The 23,422-nt window shown below is 48.3% G+C and overlaps 2 protein-coding genes across 8 annotated transcripts in view; both read right to left on the bottom strand.

Moving 5' to 3' along the window:
• Positions 1-779, bottom strand: part of DVL3 (dishevelled segment polarity protein 3) — a 33,599-nt gene extending 32,820 nt beyond the window's left edge. For 6 of the 7 annotated variants that reach the window (XM_064720795.1, XM_064720799.1, XM_064720798.1 and 3 more), the window contains exon 1: positions 448-779. In XM_064720795.1, the coding sequence (XP_064576865.1) occupies positions 448-614 (167 nt within the window). In that variant the 5' untranslated portion in view covers positions 615-779. The remainder of the gene's footprint in view (positions 1-447) is intronic. The other variant, XM_064720796.1, reaches the window with a different exon arrangement.
• Positions 780-4,218: 3,439 nt separating this feature from the next.
• EIF2B5 (eukaryotic translation initiation factor 2B subunit epsilon) lies at positions 4,219-22,371 on the bottom strand. Its single transcript, XM_064721283.1, has 16 exons — positions 22,219-22,371; positions 21,012-21,136; positions 20,476-20,661; positions 20,210-20,387; positions 18,953-19,033; positions 18,181-18,258; positions 17,788-18,100; positions 16,968-17,113; positions 16,540-16,675; positions 15,982-16,083; positions 15,231-15,338; positions 14,257-14,347; positions 13,356-13,479; positions 8,598-8,723; positions 6,985-7,095; positions 4,219-5,919 (listed from the first exon to the last, which is right to left on the bottom strand). The coding sequence occupies exons 1-16, from the start codon at positions 22,369-22,371 to the stop codon at positions 5,854-5,856; spliced, it is 2,124 nt and encodes a 707-aa protein (XP_064577353.1). The 3' UTR covers positions 4,219-5,853.
• Positions 22,372-23,422: the final 1,051 nt, after the last annotated feature.

Raw genomic sequence — 23,422 nt, 5'->3', positions numbered from 1 at the left:
GGCGCAGCTTCCCCAGAGCTGATGCGGGATCCGAGGATGTGCGGCTGCCCCGGAGGCAGCACCCAGGAACAACGAACCCATAGAATGTGCACAGGGGGTATCACCACCAGCCTCCCACAGGTGAGGTCCTGGGGAGCACGGAGGGTGTGTCCCTCCACACAGAACCCAAGGGGGTCACCATCCTCATCCTCGCCAAGGAAAGGCAATGGGGATGGAGGATGGATCGGGGTCCCCCTCCCCGCGCCGGGCACAGAGGGGCGCCTCCCCATCCCGGGGGTCCCGGCCCCGCCGTCCCGGGGGCGCTCCCGGGGCCGAGCGGGCAGCCAGCCCCGGCCCCGGCCCCGTGAGGGCGGAGCTCCCCAGCCACCCCCCCGGCTCCCCGGGGAGGCCCACGGGGCCCGGGCTCCACGCGTGGCCCCGGGGGACCGGGCCCGGGCCCGCGCTCACCCGAAGTCGTCGTCCATAGACTTGAAGTAGAACTTGTAGTTGGGGCGGTTGAGGAGCCCCTTGAAGTCGCCGAGGGTGACGCGCTCGGCCGGGATCGGCAGCTTCACCAGGTACGGCGTCTCCTGTTCGTCCAGGTGGTAAATGATCTTCGTCTCGGCCGCCGCCATGGCGCCCCTGCCCGGCCGCCAGGCCCCCGCCTCTGCCTCCGCCGCCTCCTCCGCCCCGGCCCGGACCCCCAGTCCCGGCCCGGCCCCCGCCCGCGCCCCGGCCCGGCTGCGGCCTCCGCACGCCCGGTCCCCCCGCGCCCCTTGTTCTCCGGGTCCCAGCGCCGCCCGGCTGCACGGCGCAGGCTCGGCCTCGGCCGGCCCCGCCCCGCCCGCCGTCCCGGCCCCGCCGGAACCGGAACCGGCGCCCCGTGGGGCCGCGGCGCGGGAGCCAGCCCCCGCCATGGCCCGGGACCGGGCTCAGCGGGCAGCCCGCGAGTTTGGGCCCGGATTCCGCCACGATGCTGGCCCGCACCCTGCCCCTGCCCAGGTCCCGCATCCATAGGAGAGCCCCTTTGGCGGGCACTAACCCTCTGATTCGGAACGGACCCCCCACACCCCCATCCACCCCGCCACTGCTGTGCCCATGTGGGCGCACGGCCCCTGGGACTGCCCGACCCCAGCCCTATCGCCCTGGGTGCCTTGGGATTTATACTGCCCACCCACATCCTCCTGTCTACAGCCTGGTACTCCCCGTGCACCCACATTCCCAGGGCCAGCTGGGAATATACCTCTCCCAGACTCTATTCGGCTTTCACACCCCCTTTACACCCTCTGATGCTGCTTCACACACGGGGTCATTCCTGTGTCCCACAACCTCTGCTTCTGTCCACACCTCAGGCCTCCCCCTTTATCTCTGCAGTCTTTTATCACACACCTCCTAGTCTTCTCCATGCTCCTCATCCAGCTATGTGCCCCACGAGTACAGCTTGCAAAACATGAGGCATATCCATCTCTACCCTATCCTCCCTTGTACAGACCCCTTTGAGCTCCCGTACTGTTTCAGATGGCCACCACACACAGGGACTACCACCCACCCCAGCTCCTCTCCAGCTAAGGCCTCCCTGTGAACCCCTTGTCACCATCCAACAACTAACCCCAGTGCTCAGATCTTTTCCTCACCAAGCAGATTCTTTCCTCTGCTGTTCATGAGAACTCTTTGTTCCATATACCATGGCTTCTTCAACTGGGCACCCTTTGGCTGTGTGTTTCTTCCCATCCCGTCTCCCCAGACCCCAGCACATTCTTACCTACAGTCATTAGTACTGTGACCCCAGCCCCAGGACTTGCCTCTGTCCCACAGCAGTCTCAGGCTGTCTGGTTTCCCCTCTGCACACGTTGCCAGCACCCAGCAGGCACCAAGGAACCATCTCCATCAGCAGCTTCCCGGAGTTGTGGCTGAGAGCAAAACTGGGGTGGATGGAGTTTTGGGAACACCCACCAACAGGAAGGGCAAGAACTGCCTTGCACCATCCTGGATTAGAAGGAAGAAATGCAGAGGAAGCACCACACCATGGGCCTGCACAGGGCATGAGACTAGATCAGCCCTCAGACTAGACTGCCCTGCCGTAGGAAAAGGAGCCAGAGAGATCCTGCAGGGAACAGAGCCAAGTTCCTCAGGCAGGCTGAGCTAAATAAGCCCTCTAATGCAATAAAGAGTCCTGCAGGCATTGCTAGTAATTACCTGGGCAGCACTGCTAGACTGGGGGAAGAACCTGACATTAAACTGAAAAAGAGAATAAAAATTCCAGGGAAGTCCTTGGGTGAGCAGAAGTAGGAGGTCTGAGTCTCTCCCATGTCTCTCATCAGCTCTTGGAAGATTGTAATTTCCTTATGCTTGGAGCTCTGTGGTAAAAGCTGGTGTACCTGGAATGAAGAATCCAGGTCAGGAATGGAAAAGTTTAGTTTAAGTTCTTCCTGTGTCAACCCTGACAGAGTTAAAGTCCTTTTGCAACACCTCCTTGCCCCCAAAGCAGACACAAGTGAAAGAATCCTGGTGTGTCCCTGGCAGGGCCACTGTCTCACCCACCTCCCAGCACAGCTGTGGATGCACCTCAGAGCCTGTATTGTACACATCAGACACTTTTGTTACCAAAAGGCCAAATTTCAGTAGTGCTGAGCTCCCAAGGGAGCACACGCAGCTCAGGGGAGGGGTGCCACACCCCCGGGGTGGTAGTAGATGAAATCTCACTGCTACAGCTGCCTTTTCTTTTAAAACAAGCCAAGTGACTGAATAGACTCAATGATAGATCAGTTTCACTGCTCACAGAGGCCTTGTGCTGTATGACTCATTGAATGGAAGTTAAGAACACAGTGCCAAAGAAATTAGCAGGAGGGGATTGTGCTGTGCACTCCAAGGTCCACAAGGAAGAGTTTCTGAACTGCCTGTTGGCTTAGTTTTGCAATTATGGCAAGTTAAAAATTGCAGCATTGATAAAATTGCTTCTTTACACAGTACACAGGCTTCAGACATTTTAGTGCATCTTGGAACAGCCCAAAGCAGAGGTGGATGTAGTTGAGTTCCAACACTTACACCTTGAAGCAACACCAAATTATTATTTTCTTTTAAAAGGGTTACTATTGTTAACTAAAGTTTTACGTTTGATAGAGGGACACCAGGTTCCATCCATCCATGCATCCATCCATCTCTCTCTGTCAGATGGGAAGGCAGACAAGTTGGTTACTATAGCCTTAGGAAAATAAAGTACCTAACTGCTTACATTGCTCAGAGATGGGCAGCAATGATTCCACATTCAAAATTGCTCTCAAAGGCATTTCTAGTCTTCCAAACAAAAAAACCATCTTGACTGAAGCAACAACAAAGCACCAAGCCCACCCTACATTTCAGCAATGGAATAAATGCTCCTTTAAAAAGTACAACACGTATCAGTACATAAGGATGCTGCACCATGCCAGAACTCCACCTTGGAGAGTATCAAGTGTACTAATTTGTTTTCTTTTTGCTACTCTGTTCTTGGCATCTGTAAAACTACCCCACCACTCACACCACCAATGCCTGAAGGATGTGGCCATAGAGCAACATTCTCCCCTTGGATTTTAACTCTCAGGTAAAAAGCAGCTCAATACCACAGAGTTGGAGCAAAGGAGGAAGGAATGTGGAAAAAACAAAAGTGGAATTGTTACTCGGCAGAAATAATCAAGAACTTCTGGCAAAAAAGAGCCATTTACAGCACTACATGTTAAATTTATTCTTAAGCCAATCTTTACCCTGTAAAAGGAAAGAATAATATTTGAGATGTCCAAGGAGATTTTAAAATTACCAAGTCTTGCAGCTGGTTTGTAAATGGTTTTTCTGTAGCTGCCTCTGCCAGTTTTTATTTCCCAGCATCAGGAGGACACAATGCATGATGTATCAGCCAACATTCCTACAAATTCCCATAATGACAAATGATAACAGATTTCTTTGGATTTAAGGTTCATCTTTGCAACATAATTCTGTACAAAACCAAACCTCACCCACTCCAGGATTCCAAGTTCAGAAGTTTTAATGAATTGTTCTCTAGCTGCAGATAGGGCTCATGAGTTACCATCAAACATTTTCACCAATGCAATGCTGTGCTGATTTCCTACCTGGCTATTGTGTGCTTAAAATCTGAGGAAAAAGCAGTGATGAGTTATTTAACTTACACATGTAACTTTACAAGCCCTGCTCAGGCATGTAAAACTGGAGACATACAATTTCAAGTCAAAAAAAGCAAACAAGATGGTAACACCAGGATAGTTTTTATTTGCTCCCTGAATTAAATATTGGCAGATACAGAAAATTCAGATACCGACTATTTCCCCAACATTTACAAGACTGAGTTTGCAATGTCAGAAAACAAGGACATTTATGCACAATCCTGGCAACTGATAGTGTGAGTGCACAAGATGGCCCTGCCTGAACATCAGCTTTTTAGAGGCAGTATCCCTGGTCTCCAGCATCCAATGCTGTCCCCTCACTGACAATTGTGGCACCACGGAACGGCCAAGTAAATATCCTGAGTGGGCAGCTCCAGTGCATTTCCCCCTGCAAAGGATTTATTCCATGCTCCTCCTGAAGGGGCAGAGGCTAGGTCAGCACATCCAACAAATAACCCACCTATGAACACAAGCTGATGGTTGCAGTACCCTTTTCACTGTTGAGAGCAGGGAGAATGCAGCACAGTGACACTTCCAAGTAAGCTGTTAACGGCCTTGCTGCTGCCACACATTGTGAGCCAGAGGCACACTCACTCCCTGCTGCCTGCCGAGCTGCTCTGCAGCTGCAGAGCCTCACAGTGGGTCTGCAGCACTTTCCCTGCTGTCTGAGGGAAGTTTCAAATAAATAAACGGCCATGAAGTAAGCAAGCTTATATAACTGAAATCATGTGGATACACAGGCTGTGTGCTGCTGAAGGAAATACCACTCGCTCCTTTTCACACTGGAGCAGAACTTCGTAACTTGCATTCTCCTCAAAGCAACTGGTGCAGTCAAAGCCCCCAGGGCAAAATACAAGTGTAGTTGGTGCAGCACGAGGAGCCAGGCACCTCTGCTCCCTTTTCATAAAAAAAATTAAGAAACAGACACTTCTCTAAGCCATGTCTGCTAAGCTGGGGGCACAGAAGAACGATCACATGCAGGATATGGTGATCGGTACAGCCATCAACCAACCCTGTGGGGAAGCTGAGCACACACCACCCCCAGTTCTACAGCACAGGAAACACACGGTTTTACCAACTCCACTGTGCAATTTGTGTTAGATCCTAGCATGGCAGATGGCAAGAGATTTTCCCTTTTGGAAAGATCACAGAAGTGCCTTCTAGGCTGCAAAATGCCTTGGGCGTCCTCAGACAGCTGCATCTTCTTTAGGCACAAGAACTCCTGAATTCTAGTCCTGCACTCCAACCACATGCTCTTACTCACCAACCTTGCCGGTGTCTCTTCAGCAGGAGTTCCCTTAGCTCCAGAAGCAACAATGACTCCAAATACCTCAGCTGTATGACCATTCTTCCACAACCCTGATGGTTAGATCTACAGGGGCATTGTATACATCTGCATCTATTCTCTCCCTTTGTATTAGTAACAAGGACCTCCCAAAAGATAGCTTATAGTACATCATATCCAGGCTCCAGAGGGATTTTAGGTATCACCACCTCCTGCTTTTCCCTTATCGTTTTTATACTGGGTTGCAACATAAGGTGCAAATGAGGGAGGGAGGGAAGTGGCAAAGTTGGGAACACACAACTGAATTAATGATGGGATTGTCAGTCACTTCGATGTCAGGCCCCACATCTATACACCATGCACTGGCATTGATCTTGCCCTGCCCACTTGGCCCAGAAAGGCAGTGAGAGCCTCTTCTCATGCTGAGCCACCATGTCAGTCTTGGTCGCCGTCAGACGACTCCTCCTCTGCCTCCTCCAGCCACTGGATAAACTTCTGGAGCTGCAGAGAGAATGAAACAATTGGGTAACAACTGACACTGAGGAGATCCTGGAAATGCTCAACCAATACACTGAGTGAGTGAGCATCACTACCATGCACAAGAAAGTGTTTCCAGGAGAAACAGAAATGGAGGCAGTTTGAGGGAGCAAGAGACATTTAGGTGAAAAACCACTGGGATGCCCCAGACAAATGCAGACTGATTAAATTCCTAAAGGAGATTCCTCCAGTCAGACAATCCCTCCAACACTCAGCAAAAAGACAAAAGCTTGAGAGGTTTTCAGAGCTTCAGGGCAAAGAGATGGCAGCTGCACCTTAGCTGACATGTTAGGAAAACTCTGTTGGGAAAAAAACTTGTCAGAAACTGCTATTAAAAAGGCAGCTCATTTTACGTTTTAACTGGGCTTGAACAAGCAGCTGAAAGCACTGCTGACCTATACTAATAGCTGACTTTGCAAAGGTCTTAAACAAAGTTGTTCTTTAGATGGCTTTTTTCCCTCTACTTCTCTTCCAGATCCAGGGAGGAGGACGGGAACAGAGCTCAGCCAAACTGCAGCACAAAGTTCTGCCTGATGGAGGAGGGAAGTTTATATGCTCCTTGCAACAGAAGCCAAATGAAACTACTCAGTACAGCAAATGCTTAGAAATATATGTGAAGGGACTGCTGAGCCAGGAATGAAAGCTTCAAAGGAATTGCATGGGGCCAGCACACAGGGCATTGGCCTAAAGCCCATTTCAAATGGGTGTTGGCTTAGAGAAACTGTGCTGCTACTCCAGAAAGTGCTGGCCTCAGAGTGCTACAGAGAGCCCACTAGAAACAATCCTCACACTACCTTCATTCCTTATCCAAACAGGATGATTATGGCAGAATGCACAGAAACTCTTCTGGAGGACAAATCTGTGTTGCTTAGTGTTCAGTGCACTCGTATGTTTCTTGGCCTACCATGTGATGGCAGCTGCTCCACAGAAGGTGACAGCGACACCAAACTTTACTGGAAGTTTCTTCCAGCAGCTGTTGTCTGTCTGTCTCCCCCCAGCCCAGCCTCTCCCAACACTGTTGGGACTCACCCGTTGGTTTTTACGAAGCTGCTTTCCTTTGTCAGACGTGTCCCGCAAAGAGAACCAATTGAGAATTACATCTTCTTCCAGAATTTCCAGCTGGTAAAATGTCATCAACACCTGCATCAATTAGAAAAGAGCAACAGGCTCTCTATAAACTCTTTTGGGACTAGCTCACATCCAAGTACAAAGTTTGCACGTAATCTGTGTCTCTCAGCTCCGTCTTCACCAGAAGGCACTCAGTCTGCTTCATTTTCCTTCTACTGTTAAAAATAACCGTGATTCTCCTACCAAGCCTTATGTTCCTGACAGATATTGTGACACATAATGAGTCAAAGTTCAAGCTCCATCAGCATCAGCTCTGAGGATGCTGGGTAGGACTGAGAGCAGTGGGCAATGAGGGGTCAAAGAGGACATCAGTTCAAGACCTAAGTTCTCTTTTTAAACCAACCCAAACACCATCCCCAAAGCAGATCCAACATGCAACTGATGCTGGCTCACATTCAGCAGTGACACGTGCAGAGGAGCATGAACCTGTCCAGCTGTGCCCCTCCTCCTGCCAGCTCTCTCTCTGCAGTGCCTTATGGCAGGTGTCAAAGCAATTGGTCATTGCTCAGCTCAAGCCCCTGCCCTGTGAGCAAGGGGGAGAGGCCATGAGGCTTTCTCAGGGTGCCTTTGTGCTCAGGCAGAGCAGGCACTTTGCATCGGCCTCCTTGCAGCAGAGCGCTAACAAAGCTGGCTGCCAACTCCAAATATAAAGTGTCACTTCAATTCCCAGCCTCTAGGGAAACTCAGGCCCCTAGAACAATGGACACATGCCAAACAATTGCTGTAATTCAAGGACATTTTGGCTCACCAAACTGAAGGCTTTTGGCTCCAGTCCTAAGTGCTTTGCCATCAGCCAGAAGCACTGGTAGGAGAAGTTAGGATTACTCTTTTTTGAGGAATCAAGAGTTAAGCAGGCTCTAGGAGAGCTCCTCCAAAACAGACAGGGGCTTCCTGAGTTGCTGCTAAAGGAGCCTTGTAATCCAAGTCAAATGCTTTCCATGTGATAAGGCAGACAGAATGTAGGGACAAAATATTTGTAAAGGATGGTGAGGAGGAATATATGAAAATTCTCAGAAGTAGGGAGACAGATAATAAGCCACATGACAGCTTTCCTTTACTCCCTATTTCATAACTAGCTCAGCCTGAATAAAATTCCATTTTTATTCCCAGCTTTTGTGTTTTGCACTCCAAAGTAGGATAAACCATTTAGCAGTGAGATCCCAGGGACCATGGAGAGATAAATGAAGAGAAGCTCTTCTAGAGAGAGTCTCTGGCCTCGCCTCTTCCAGTGTCACACAACAAGGGCATCTATGTTAGAAGCTGCAAAATAATAGCTCCCCACAGGCTGCAGGCTGGTAATTAATACTCACCCTCAGCTGTGCTCCCTCAGAGGCACAGGCAGACACAGGACTATTTTTTTTTTTTTTTTTAAGAAATTGTTATAAATGGATTTTCTACACACCCTCTCCACTGAGACTCCAAAATTCTCTCCCTTAAAGCAGAGAGGTGATGATGTAAATAGGATGCATTCTACTGTGAATCTAGCAAAAACAGGTTTGGGAGAGGATACTCACTTTAGCTATCGATGTGCAGAGACTGTCATGTTCCAAGAAGAATTCCTCAATGGCACATAAGGCATTCAAGTGATCTGATGCTCGTTTTATGTAGTTCTTAAACAACGGGGTCCAGTTCTTCAACAGCTGCAGGGAGAAAACACAGAAGAGCTCCTGAGCTGAGATGGATGGGTGCACTCAGCCCTGTGTCTCAGCTGTGATACACCAAGTGACCCAGGGAAGCATTTTATGAAGCTATTCAGCTAACTACTTCAGGTATTTGACCCTCTCTGTCCATGAAACAGATAATATTGAGTCTCACATGTGAGAAGAGAACCTGGTTTTACTAAGCTTTCAGAATATCTATTAGCTTTCCTGGTTTTGCCTCTCTAGATGGAATACCAGATCATCACAATGAATGTTGTTCAATGTAGTCTATTGTTCAAACAAAATCTCTTCACTGCAGACTGATAAGGAGAGATACCTACATGTTACTCACAGCCTCCCCCCACAGAGCAGCTGACATTTCAGTGGAATTTTCCTTCAAAGCAGAAGGACGAATAAGGAAACATAGAAAAAGATAATGCCAGGTTAATTACCAGCTGAGTAGAACTGAACAGTGAAAAACAACCACCCCTAAAACAGGAACATGTCAGAGCAGCCCCTAAGTGCAAATCACACATTTGCTGTGTGCCCAGAGGCTTGTTTGGATCCTGAAGCCTGCTGCAGGGAACAAGTGGGAAGGATAAAGGACAAGAAGTTGTTACACTATTAGTTGTTCTCTCCTCCAAGGCTTATTTTTCTTGAAGTCTTAAGTTAAGTGATTTTAGTGCTGCCTCTTCAAACAATATTTTTGAGTCCCCCACAGCTCTTTCCCTTGTTGTACATATCTGGGAAATATGCAGCAGGGAGCTCTGCAAAGCAGCACAGACTGACCTGAATCTGGGATAGGAGGTAATAATTAGATCCCCATCCACAAAAATTTTAAAAGGTATCAGAACTTGGATAAGATACAAAAATTCTTCTTTGGCCACATCATGACCTGACCATCCTACAAAAGCATTGCAGGAAATTAAATCAGAGTTCCACATCTTTTTAAATGGAGTAATTCAACAGCAGGTGATCCTGGAACTACACCCCTGACATGCCTGCACAGATACACAGGTCTGCTGTGCCTTCAGCAGTGTCTCCTTACAGAACAAATCTGGCCTGTTTTGAAGGGAAACTGGCAATTCACAGGGGCTTGGGGTGTGATGAAGAAGCTTTGAGTCACCTAAATTTGGGGTTAATCAGCATTCTACTGACCAGGATAACTGTTAACAGGCACAGACCTGGGAGAGGGAGAGCTCCAGGACACACAGCAGAGCTACAACCCAGGCTATGGGGATAGTCCAGGCTGGTGTGGGCCACCAGAGACAGCCTCAGCTAGGAAACAGTAACAGGGCTCATCTACTCTGTAGTACTGCACTCCATCACCTCTGCAGACACAGCTGCTATGCAACCCTGCTGGAACTTGCATGCCTCAAGCAGAAACAAAGAAGAGGATTACTCCAAGCAAACTCATCTGTACAGTGGTACACTGACTGGTTTGAGGAACAACAGTAACAGCACAGAATGATCCTGATCATCATGGTATGACAATAAAACAACTGAGGGTTCTGTGGCATATTTATAGGAGGTAATGCTAAACACTCTTCCCTCCTCTACAACCATCTCCCCATTCTTATTACTACTGGATAAGAAAGTTATCCTACTGGAAAGTTTATTCCAGGCTAAGAAACACTTTGTAATACCTTTCTATTAACACCTTTAAATCATAAGCAGGCACAAACCTAACCAGAAGCTACTGAGTTTCTGAAAGCAGGTTATTTATACAGAAAACACTCACAACCCCAGGACTCAACTCAGCGTGCCTGCTGCTGGAAAAGGGAAAGAAGAAAAAATATACCATGTCAAGTTGAGAACATGCACTGCCCTGTAACTAGTGCTGGTGGGGGTAGTTAGACCACAACAGCATTTGGGCTGATCACCATAAATGGCTTCAGTGACAGCAGAAATCCATTTGGTCTCCAAATAAGCAATCCCATGGTGTGTTCACATGCACTCCATTACAGAATCCCAGTTCTGGGAAAGGTCTGTAGTTCTAGGAAAGGTCTATTTCTGCACCTTCTCTGCTTTACAACTTGCACAAGAGCTGAACGAGATGTCTGACACACATCAAACTGGATACCTCTATTTGTCAAGCCTCCATGTTTCATCTGAAAAAAATACCCATGGGCATATCCTTTACCAGATGCTTGTTTCCTAAAATTGCTGCAACACTTCAGAGCTTCATGCTCAGGGGCCAGCACTTCAGACCACATAGTGTGGTTTCAAGTCAAATCATACATCACAACTATGGCATTCCCACAATTTCCCCTCCTGAGCTGCCTGGGATTGCTCTACCATAGGTTTTATATAAGCAACCCATCTTATTTCAGCATCTCTTGGTCAGAGTTGAGCTACAAAAAGAGTGAGAAACATAAAACAGGTCTGTAAGGTTCAGTGGGCTCCTGATACCCATCACTCTCAGAATGCAGGTAGCCCCATCTCACACAAAATAACATTTTTCCATAACTACTTCATCATGAGCAGCTCTCAGCCCAAAACTGCTATTGCCTGAGGCAGTTTTAGCTGCAAACTTCAGCAACAACTATTTTCATTATGTACTAACCTATACCAAGCCTGTGCTTGGGATTTGCAGAGTGTAAATAAGAATTAGTAAATTAATGGAGTGCACTTTTTACTAACCAGGGAATTGCAAGCTGCAGAGAAGCCACTGTTCCAGATGCTGTACAACTTCTACCTGAAGAACTGATCTTTGCAGAGCACTGCTGGTAAATACAAAAAGCTGCTGCCTCAGAAGAACAGTGATGTGTGTTTAATAACCTTTGAAGGCTGGGTCACTACATCTATTAGAGGTATATCTCACCCCAAATACTGGGTTATTGTAACAGTGACAAACACCATAAGTGTAAGTGAACACACCTGTAGCTCACCAGGACACTGTGATCATGCTGAATGCAGTGCAGAAAGCCAGCACAGCAATCCTCAGCACAGTGAAGGATTCTCTAAGAAACTTTCTGGTTGTTCTTTACAAGGGAGAATCTGGAGAAAGTGGCTGCCGTGATGGTCAATTGGTTTGACACCTGGCTCTATGTGATAAATCTAAGGGTAATTTTTTCATAAATGAACACAATTTCCTGCCTAGACAAATGCCACCTGCCCATGACATGACACATGGCCACTCTAAACATCACATTTTGATTATTACTAAAGCATTAGCTTTCCTTTGATGGCAAAGATATGGACAAAGTTACCCAGAGAAACTCTTCACCTACTACCACTGTCTTCATCTTCTAGGGGTTTGGGGCAATTGCACAAAACTTCGTGCATTTATATGCTTTACCCCAGACTAGAACGTCTTCTGACTGGGTGCCACAGTGAAATTCTCCTTTCTCACTCATGCTACAGTTAAGAGCCTAATCTGAGAGACCAAGAGATGCCATATCCCAGCTGGGATTAAAAAAACCCCATCCTATATAGCTACCAATTCCACACAAGCTGTTGTCTAGATGAACTGCTTTCCACTCAGAATCTAACACCTGCTCCAACATCTTCTTCAGTCCTCCTCCTTCAATTCTCTTTTCTAGGGCAGGACATGCTATTCAAGAAAACAGTCTGGAAAAATGAACAAAAGCAAGCAGAATTTGAACAGAGGGAGCAGCAAAACCTCACTAAGCCATCTGAAGAACAGATCAGTTTACATGGATGTTTTCTGCAGAAGGCATCTCCACATGTCCAAGAGGTGAATTAAGTAGCATGCTTACACCTACACAAAGGAGAATTAGTTTTCCACCCTTTCCCATCAATTGAAAGCACATACTTCCTCAGAGAAAGGATTATGAGGAAGTCTAGTGTTCCTCTCAATCTCCTAAAAGAAAAGTAGTCCTAAAAAAAAAATTAAGTAGTCTGTCCCAAACATGTGTCAGACCTATTCATTCTTAAGAGCATTTTCAGAATCTGTAGTTTGCAAAGTCAAATACATAAATGGACTGTAACAAGGAGACAAAGATACTACAATGACTTCAGCTTGGGTGAACAAAACCATTAAGAGAAGACTGTCTGCTTTTTAAAACAGGTCCTACCCTACTTTTTCTGCCATAAGGCAGGAAATTGAAATTGGTACACCCAACTACACAACCCATGTCCCTAGCAATAAAGAAGAACTTTATCTTTGCACAAAGACAACAATATCGTGCCTTGGCATTTGGCTGGAAAAAAAAATTGGCACCAATTATGGTATGCAGTAAAATAAGACCTTGGAAAGGATCCCAATGGGAGAGGAGTGCTCCCCATTGCCCCAGGGACAGGACTTGAGATGGATTGAAACTGGGTTGCTGGAATTGAAGCCTGTAAAGACATTCTAACAGACCTCCTCTCTTCTCTTTTACAAATTATGCACTTCTACTGTGTCACACAGGCAACAGAAACAACCACAGGTACTGAAGTAGAGCTCCCACACCTACAGTCTCAGCTGAGCTCTGTCAAACAGGAACAACAGTTTCAGTTCATTTTTATTTCTATAGAAGACAAAGAGGCTCATGAACTCAAGGAGTTCAAGTGGCTCCAGGGTTAAACAAAAGGGATTTCTCAGGCAGGAACTACCTAGGGCACACAGAAAGACTGTTACACACTAGGAGACAAGCCCAAAGAAGAGTAAAATGGAGCAGGACTCACAGGAAGTAACGCTGAGAAATAGTTCTGGGAGTCCAGGTTTGCATCCAGCTGCTGCAGTGGGAACTCCAGGATCACTTTACTGAGCACCTGCATCATCTCCTTCAGGCTAATGTTATATGCATACCTAAAATTAAAAAGGCAACATTTCAACATTTCACACTGTCTGATCTCGGCAGACTCTGGCTATTCACAGAGATAGAGCAGAAAATCTGATTTTCATATTCTTATTTGTTTATTTGGTTTTCCAAATATTCAGATAATAAAATCACTTTGTATTGCATCAGACTCTGCATAAGGCCATAAGTTCTGAAAATCTGTTATCACAATTGGAACAAACTGCTGCAGGGACAGCACCCTCACATTTAGCAGAGTGCTGTAGGAATGCTCTTGCACAAAAGCAAGCACACAGGTTTGGATTTGAGAAACACTAAATAAAAGGCACTCTAAATACGTGGTGTAGACTTGCTGCTGTAAAAATACTGTGCACAAGTCACACCACAGCACAGCCCCAGCTGCAGGCAGCTGGCTGAATGCTGCAATGCCCAGAGCAACAGACCCTGCATGAACTTCCAGGCAGTCGTGCCAAGAACTGGCCTTTTCTCTTCAGTCCACAGTTATTCAGCAGCAATTCAATCTCTTGTTACAGAGAGGGGGCAGGAAAAGCCTAACCACCAAGGATGCTAGAGGTGCAGCTGGTGCTCCCCATCAACTGCTGCTGTCATTCAGTCATGATGTCTAAGCTGCATTTCTCATGCTCCTTACTGATAAAATGTCTAGCAATGGGAATTCACGTGGTTTCTCCTCTTCTTTTGACATGCCTGCTGTCAATCCCTGCTGTTCAGCAAAAGGGACAATATCCCTAAGGACACACCAAGGACCCCTAAGGACATCCCCAACTCACTTGAGGGAGTTGATTTCCAGGACCAGGTTGTCACAGGAAATGTTTTCTTCTTCACCCCTTTGTAACGTACCCAGAACCTCGTTCTGGAAAACTAATGAAAGAAAGGACAGGCACTTAGACACGAGGGAAAAGCACAGATTTCCAAACTGCTCATTACTGAAGGAATGATGCCCTTCACAAAAAAGGCATTCTGACACAGATGTTTATTTGTTCTCTGTACACTGACACAAACCCACAGCAACTATACTTATAAATAGTGGGATATAATTCAAACACAGGAAACCACCTACTACATGTCACTGATCTATCCACAGAAACCAGCTATTTACCTCTGCAGCCTTTTAGAGCAGAGTTTCTATTATACTTTCACAATCTAGCCTTTCCTACTCAGACAAACCTCATCTTCCCATAACTGAAAGTATTAATTCAAAACTAAAATTTATTGGTTTAATTTCCTTTGAGGCGATATTCCAACATGAGAAAGTTTTTGCGTTTTTCCAATTTGGCCTGAATCTCTTTCTAATCCAGGTAAGATTAACACAACAAAACAGAAAACCAAAACATCTCTGCCTAAAGAGGAAACTCCTACAAGAACATTTACTTCTCCAGAGTGATTACAGTTCTAAGCTGTCCATACAGAGAAACTCTAGTGGACCTTCCCATAGTCTCTAAAATTAGGCAATGACACTGCCATTTAAAGAGACAACTCAGGGAGGCTCTTTCATGAAGGTCCAGTGATGAGGAATGAGGAAGATGGAGACTCTTTGCTAGTTTCTTATCCTTGACTGCTCTGGGTTAACCCAGCAGTGATACAGGGAATATTAATGAACTCTGTAGAAAATGCAGGAAGTGAGATCAGGAAACAACATATCACAGAGGTGCACAAATTTTCCAATACATCCAGAGAAGGCAGCACAAACCTCACACACTGCAGTATCTACAGAATCACTGTACTTCTTCAGAGCCCATCTCACCTTTGATGTCATCCAGCTGAGGGGAAGCTGCCCGACTGTCTGGCTCCTCAGAGCCCATGCTCAGGTCACTGTCAGATTCACTCTCTTCCTCTGAGGGCATAGCTGGGCCTGAGGAAGGACAAGATGCAGCATTCAGCACTCAAAAGCTGCAACCATCATATGCCATGAGGAACCAGGTGTTCCAGGGACTTCCCAACCTAGTCAGCAACTATCTGTCCTTGCAAGGAAGCTTCTATTTACAGGTCCAGATGATTAGATTTGCTGCAGAGGGAAAACTACAGCAGGCACGAGGATAATGGGATTTTTGGGAGTCTGCAGGCAGACAACAAAGGACACGGACAGAAGCAACTGCATTTTGTGCAGCATGCTGAGTCACAATGGAGCAATGTCAGCAGACACTGCCACTGGCAGGAAGAAAGCCAGCAGCACCTGGAATAGCCAAAGCATATTCCCATCTGAGGGAGGGGCTGGTGCCCCATAGTGCACCATTGCCAGCACAGACAGCTCTGTGTGTTAGTGCAAGGCAAATATCTAACAAACACCTTCCACAGAGCACAGGTAGAGAGAATCTGGTCCATGACCTGCTTTTAACTCTCACCTTCCCTGCACACATAGCTGTTATCTGGAGCCAGTCTGCTTCACAAGGCCCAGGTCTTCCTCTAGACACAATCACCAGCATCCCACTTGGCTGGTTTCCCCAACACACACCTGTCTGCTCAGCCCCAGATGACCACACTAAACTTCTCCTCACCCCATAGGCTTTGCCTCTGCTCTTCTTCATCCTCTTCATTCTTGTCATCTGCTTTCCAGAGATAGCCTCTGCCCTCTGAGCCTACATCCTTTTTATTGTAACCTGGAAAAGAATCAGCAATCAGAGTGTGGATGTAGCAGATCTGCTTACAGGCAAACCTGAAATAGACTGTATAACCTGCATGTCACTGCCCCTGCAGAGCCTTCATCAAGAGGGAGCTGGGACTCCTGCAGATGCACATGGATTTCAGCTTTCATTTCCTCACATGCCTTAACAAGTGACTTACTCCTTCTTACAGCAGCAACATTTGGCAGAACATGTTTAGATCCCTTGACAAACCCACACTGTAGCAACAGCACTTCACAAGGACAAAGCCCTTGGACTCAGCTGAGTATCCTTGCTTGCCCTGATGAAAACCCATAGGTTCCAGGCTGAATGCAGCTCTAAGCTCCATCCTGGCACTGCAGTGTCTGGAATGGTGCTGGTAAAGACCCAGAAGATCATGGAAGACAAACCCTTCTGCACAGCTTTAGTGCATGGAGACAGAGACTCTCATACCTTTCAGTTTCACTTTGCTCTCCTTGTTCACACCAGAATCATCACTGAACTGGTCATCATCCTCTTCCTCCTCATCTGGGGGGTGCAGAGAGATCACTGTTCCCTCAGACAGGGTGATGCCAGGACCTACTACTACCTGAAAATATGTGAAACACATCTTAGTAACAAACACTGTGACTACCCCCTTGTACCTCCACCAGCAGCTGCAGACAAGCTGTCACTAATAAGTGTAACTGAAGACACCAGCACTGCCACTTTCCATGTTATACTGCCCCAGCCAAGCAGAGGGAAGAAAAGGGTGCGAGCAGTAGCACAATCTCCACCTCTGCAAAAAGGCTTGGGGCAGCCCTGTGTTCTGGAATAGTACAGTGTAAGATAAGTGACCTGCCAGGAGGGGCAGAAAGCAGAACAGACATAAATCAGCTCACCTGAGAAGAGAGCACACAGTGGGGCTTTAGCTTTACTTTCTCCTTCACTTCAGCCTCATCACAGATAACAGAATGGTGGATCTCCACGTTATCTGCTATGTGCACTCGGTCCCACAGAACAGCTCCATCCAAAGTCACTTTATCTCCTGTTACACACCACCAAGTACAAATATGTTGAGGAAGGCTGTCTGGTGCTCTCTGACACTGCTGAGTCTTACTAGGTTACTTAAGCCTTACATCTTACTGACTCCCAACCCCCTTGATGCATGATGGATGTTAGATGATAGGGGAAGAAACAGCTCATGAAAATGGGGACAGATGTCCCTCATTTGCAGGATGGTGGTGGTTGATAACTCTAGATCAGTAAAGGCCATGCATTCTCTGCTGCTGAAACAACTAATTTGCATGAAATACTTTCCAGCTTCATTATGGTACCCTGGAAACTTTAATCTATTTCCTCTGCTGGAAAACCAACCTTGTCTCTTTTCTCCCCATTAGCAATCAATCAGTACCCACCTATCAGTGCAAAACGCACTTTAAAAACTGAATTCCAGCAAATGTGTGCCCTGGCCTGGCACGGCTGGCACATGCCCAACTCCTGCACTCAACCATCCTAGAGTGAATTCCAGCAAATGTGCCCTGGCCTGGCACGGCTGGCACATCCCCCACTCCTGCACTCACCCATCCTACAGTGAATTCCAGCATATGTGCCCTAGTCTGGCACATGCTCCACTCCTGCACTCACCCATCCTACAGTGAATTCCAGCAAATGTGTGCCCTGGCCTGGCAAGGCTGGCACATGCCCCACTCCTGCACTCACCTATCCTGCAGTTCTGCCCAATAACACTGTTGGTGATGGAGCAGTTGCTGCCAATGACCGTTCCCTGCCCGATGAGCACGTTCTCCTCCAGCACGCTGCCGTGGCCGAGGCTCACATCCACCCCTCGGTAAATGTTGTGTTTAGAGTGGGTGTAACTCTGGTTCTTGTCATCAGTGAAGTTCATCTCTGGAGTGAGAGGATAAACCCAGCGCCGGATGATGTCAGAGCACACAGCCTCGTACATCAGCAGGTTGCATATATGAGCACCATACTCTTCTGTTGTTACATGCATGTGGATCTGGTTCCCCAGGACCTGGCAGACAGGCAGAGGCACATCAGAGGGTTCTCTAAGGCAAAGTAACAGGATCTCCCTTGTAACAACCCTCTCCTTACCTCCTCATTCACCAACAGGCCACGCACAAAGTCATCCCGTGTCTGGTAGTCAAAGTTGTCTGTGAACAGTTCAGCCACCTGCCAGGAATAAAGTACATGGAAATACTATAGTTAGAACCAGGTTATACAATATAGGAAAGTGATGGTCTTGCCTTGAATAAAGCTGTGACTCCTTCTGCTAGGAATATTGACCCTCCCATCTCCTCCCCCTACTACTCCTGCAGAATCAATTAACAGATTCTGATTTCAAAAGGGGCAAGACATTGCTTTAGCATTTCCAAGCAGTTTTCCCAGCCTCACTTTGTAGTTTCACCCTCAAAGGAAGTCTGCAGACAAACTTTATCAGATCTGGAAGATATGTTAGCGAGCCTTGGTGAGCCTTAGCTGCAATAACCCTGAATGTTACCCTAACATGGTACCAGCTTCAAAGTACTGACACTTCTCCACAGCACAGCCACCACCTCTGCTCCACAGACGTTATTATATCCAAAGGGAAATAACTTATTTCCTGAAATAGTTTCATTCTGTGCCAAACCAGCCAGTCTCTGGATGCACCCACCATGTAGTTCTGTCTGGGCTTGAGCAGTGGGTGCCAGAAACAGATTGAGCTCCCATGTGTTCCATACAGCAGCAGCACTTGATCACCCAGCCCTCAGCTCAGCCAGTTCTGTTTCCCAAACCTGGTACTCAGGCCACACACACCCTGCACATCAGCAGTACCAAGGGAGCAGTGCAAGACTGAATTTTGGACCCTTGGAAGGGCAGGGCTCACCTGTGGAGAGCAGATGCTGATATGACAATCCAGCAAGTCATGGCGCACCTCAACGTTCTCAATAGAGTTCTGAAATAGACTCTGAAAGGGGAAAAAATTCAGGTGACCTGAGTGCCTCATGCAGTATCAAACCTAAAAGCCTTCTATAAGGCAGGGGCAGTACTCACTGAATTATTAAACTAGCTGAAGCTCTGAGGATCAGAGAAATCTACAATCTACACTAGACCCAATCTCAGTAGGCACAGACTGACCACACAAAGAGCTGAGCGTCAGCCAGCAGAGACTGCCCCTGCCCCTAGACAGTGCAGGTCTCCCAGAAACACCTTGTACTTCCAACAATCACTTTTGATGAGGTTCCTTACCTCTGGGAGTCTCTGGGAGCTACAACTGTACAAAAAACCACTGATAAATCCAAATACAATTTTTACAGCTGGGGGTTAGTTTTGTATTGTTGCATTTTGTTTCTTCTGGCTTTTCCTTTTTTGTTTTCTATGGTGGTTTGTACTTCCATTTGAAGACATGAAATAACCTCCTGATTACTGATGTGGGGATGAAAATATTATACAATCACAGCCTTAGTTATGAGTTGAAGAAAGAATCTGGTCCATCGATCTCATGGAGAAAGTGCTTTCACAGACATTTACAGAGCATTTACTACATTATTAGGTGAACAAACAGGTAAAAGGTGGTGTAATTCCACCCCATGTCAGGCTCAACAATACTTCAAAAAGGAAAGGGCTGTTAAACACTGGAATGGACTGCCCAGGGAGGTGCTGGTGTCCCACCCTTGGAGGTGTTTGAGAAATGACTGGATGTGCCATGGTCTAGTTGATAATGTGGTGATCAAAGGTTGGACTCTGATCTCAGAGCTCTTTTCCAGCCTAAATGATTTGATAAAAATGGTCTATGTACGGTAGTGGTATGTGCACCCCAAACTGGGAGTCCCTGTCACAAATCATCTCCGTCCCTTGTTTTATATCATGGCAAGGAAATAAAGGTCAAAACCTGAACTCTGAGAAATCATCTGCCTCATGCTCAGACTGGAATGAGGCACAAACATGCGTGTCCCAGCATGATTTCACCAAGCTTCAAATAAAGATCAAGGGGGAAAAAGCCATTTACCCCAAGTTACTTCCTATCATCTGCTCCTCCAAGAGGAGCAGCTAGGACAGCTCCCCAGCCCTCACTCAGGAGGATTTCCCTGGGTGGGCTGCCTCACTGCCACAGCCCTTTCCACCTGCCAGGCTCCAGACGCACCATAGGAAAGCGGAATCGCTTCAGCCCCTGCGTTCTCTGGTAGTGAAGGACACGGTTTGTGGCACTGTCCATAGCAATAACAATGTCATCCTCCTTGCACCTGGCGTGGTGGCCAGGCGAGGACTCCTTGAATATCATCGTCATCACAGACACATTCTTTTCCATCTTACGACGCAACCTGAAAAAGGAGGGCACAGCTATGAGAACACTCCTCAGAGAGCTACTCCTGCAGCACATCAGGCAAGATTCACCCTTCCAGCACCTACTTGTGCTCCTCCAGGGCTTTGGATATATTGAAGTTGGACACCACGTCGCCAGTGACCAGGATGAAGTCAGAACGCACGAGGGACTTGGCGTCCACGTCGCGCAGCACGTCCCCAAGGGAGCGGTACAGGTCCGAGGTGACAAAGCGCACCTTGTTGGGAGACGTGTGCCGGCACCACTTGGATTTTCTGGAAGAAGGGAAAAAAACCCATCAGGAAGGCATAAAGAGGCTGTTCCCACAGTGTCCCAGTGTGTACCACACCTATAAGGGAGTGCTGTGACAGTGAGCCCACTATTGCCAGGCTCAGGTACACTCAGAAGGGGAACTGAGGAGCAGTCCCACAACACTCAACCCTTCTAACACTGCACAACTGCCCTCCTACACTGCAGGGACAGTCCTTTCCGAGATATGCCGGGAGACCACTGCTGAAAGGGTGTCTCTTACAGTTTTCATATTAATCAGTGAGACCTCTGAGGCTTGTTGGAGGGCAGACAAACACGTTCCATGATAAAACTGAAAAGAGTAAGAGATTCTTACTGCAAATGCTCTTTTATCTCAGCTGACTTCCAACAGCAGAAAACAAAGGTTTCTTCCACTCCTGTTGCTGTTAGGAACTCCAAGGTATAATCAATCATGGCCACATTTGCCATAGGTAAAAGAGCCTGAAAAAAACCAAAACACCATAGAGATAGTTGAACAAACACTCAGTACCCCAACATCAGAAACAGCCCCTTCCAGCTTGGGGATATAATGTCATCAAGAGTACCAGAAACATAACACAAGTAACTGCCCCACCAGGTTTTATAAAAATCTTTTGGAGTTGATCTAAACAGCAAGAGCTAATTTGTGATCTTCTAGGGGCAGATCCTCAGTTCAGAAAGGAAGGCATACAAAAGTGAAGTTATCACTGAAAACTGTTCAAGAAGACTCATAAAAATGACAGAGACTGGAAAAGTGCTGATTCCCTGACTCAGGCTTTAACTGCTTCAAGAAAAACCTGTCAGACATGAAAAATGAAGCCATAGTAATATGAGTGTCCAGAATTAAACAAGAGGAACAAAACCCCAACCTAAAGTGAAGTGAGTACTCTCTTGACTTGAGATTCAACTCATTCTTATTAAACTGAATTACTGAGTCACACCTGAGTGATGGCATACCATTCCTCAATTCAGTTTTGGTGCTGTTTCATTTCAGGCCTGAGCTCGCGTGTATAATTACAAGCACCACCAACACTTAATCAGCAAACGAGGTGAGATAATTATTTAGACCTAAAGTCTCCAGAAGCCTTTTATGTTCTTTTAACACACAGCCTTTTGAGATGGATAATTAAAGCACTACCCCCATCCATTTTTCTGGTCGTATTCTTTCACGCATTACAGCTGGCAAGGGCCAAGATTTCGTTTCCTTACTTTATCAGAAACAAGCCTATCCAAACCCGCTGCCGGTCCCGCACCAGCCGCAGACCAGGAGCCGGCAGCGCAGCTCCCACGCCATATGGAAAAGCGCAGAGCCCGACACAGCAGCGATCGATCCTCGCCGCCTCCCCAGCTGGGGACACGAACTCCTGCGGCCGAGAGCTGCCGGAGCGCAGGAGGGCGGGAGAAGCCTCTCCCCCTCCCGACCCAGCCCGGCCTCCCGCCAGACCCCTGCGCGCCCCGGCCTCCCGGGGACAGTGCACACCGGACAGGCGGCCCCGGAGGCACCGGCGCGGCGCGGGCAGCAGCACCCAGAGGGGATTTCTCACCCGTGGCCGGTCCTTGGAGATCGGGAAAAAGCGGCGGTTGAAGCTGTCGGCGACCAGCACGGCCTGGAGCGGCGGCGGCGGCTCCTCCTGCGGGTCGGGGCCGCGGGCGGACCCCCCGCCCGCCCCGCGCCGCGCGGTACCGCGGGCCGCCATCGCCGCACGCGGCCGCCGCCGCTTCCGCTTCCGCTCGCGACGGGAGCGGCAACGGGCGCCCGGCGGGGACACAACAGCGTGGGGCGGCGCGTCCCGCCGGGAGCGGGGCGGGAGCGGGGCGAGAGCTGCTCAGTGCCTCCCCGTCATCTCCTTCCTCCCGGCATCACCTCCGTAGCGAAGGTCCGCCGTGGCACGGCCTGAGGAGCGGGGAGAGGCGTTTCATCGCCGTCCCCCGAGTAGGGAACGGAGGTAGAGCAGCGCAGCTCCTTGCCATGGCCGGGCACGGTCGGGACTCGGCCTGGGGGAGGCCTGGATGTCCCCACAGACAGCCCCAGGTGGCCTCGGGGTGTGTGTAGTACTTTGATGTGACCCTGGTGGTGTCTGGTTTTGGGAACAGTGAAGTTTTCTGATACACTTCCTAGCAGCTACGTGTTTGTGCTGCGTTCCCAAATGCCCAGACGCTTCTCCTGCAAAGGACAGCCTTGATGTGAAGCAGCCCGTCAGCGCAGAGCTCACCCCTGCCATCAAAGCTGTCCCCAAAACCTGCAGCCCCTGAGGGACCCCTCAGAGCCCGCTCAGAGACCCTTCCACAGTGGATGGGATGAAAGGAGACGTGGTAGGGGTGGAATTTTTCTTCCCCTCAGCTCGGTGAAGCAGCTGGGATGCTGCAGTGCTGTCTATCCCCCTGCTCGGACACTGTCACTTCCACGGATTCCCGATCCCCCCTGGCCATTCCTGCCCCAGCCCAGGCTCCATCTAGCACAGCTCTGATTGTGCTTCAGTGCTATCCTGGTCCTCAGAAGGGGATGGGCCATGTACGGCCCTCAGCACAGAAATCCTGCCCTCAGCTGGGCCCTCTGCTGCCTTTCCCTGCCGCCGCTCCCAGGGCTGCAGGACTTGCCTGGCACAGTCCACTCAGCTCCGTCACCTGCTCATTTGTCACCGAGGAAAAGCTGTGTGGTAAGCCTGCATTCAAACCCAGGAAAACAGGCTGAAAGACCTCCCTAGGGAGCTCCTAGCTGGATGGCAGCAGAAGGGCTATGGAGAGCCC

The sequence above is a fragment of the Zonotrichia leucophrys genome, chromosome 9, assembly GCF_028769735.1.
Source record: "Zonotrichia leucophrys gambelii isolate GWCS_2022_RI chromosome 9, RI_Zleu_2.0, whole genome shotgun sequence".
Lineage (NCBI taxonomy): Eukaryota > Metazoa > Chordata > Aves > Passeriformes > Passerellidae > Zonotrichia > Zonotrichia leucophrys.
This window is presented reverse-complemented; position numbering and strand designations above follow the sequence as displayed.

Coding starts and splice junctions, on each gene's coding strand:
- EIF2B5 (XM_064721283.1), bottom strand. CDS start 22,371: ATGGCGGCCCGCGGTACCGCGCGGCGCGGGGCGGGCGGGGGGTCCGCC. Junction 16,084..16,539: donor GAGCAAAGTGAAACTGAAAG/GTATGAGAGTCT, acceptor ATTCTTTTCCAG/GTTACAATAAAAAGGATGTA. Junction 5,920..6,984: donor AGCTTCGTAAAAACCAACGG/GTGAGTCCCAAC, acceptor TTCTCTCTGCAG/CTCCAGAAGTTTATCCAGTG.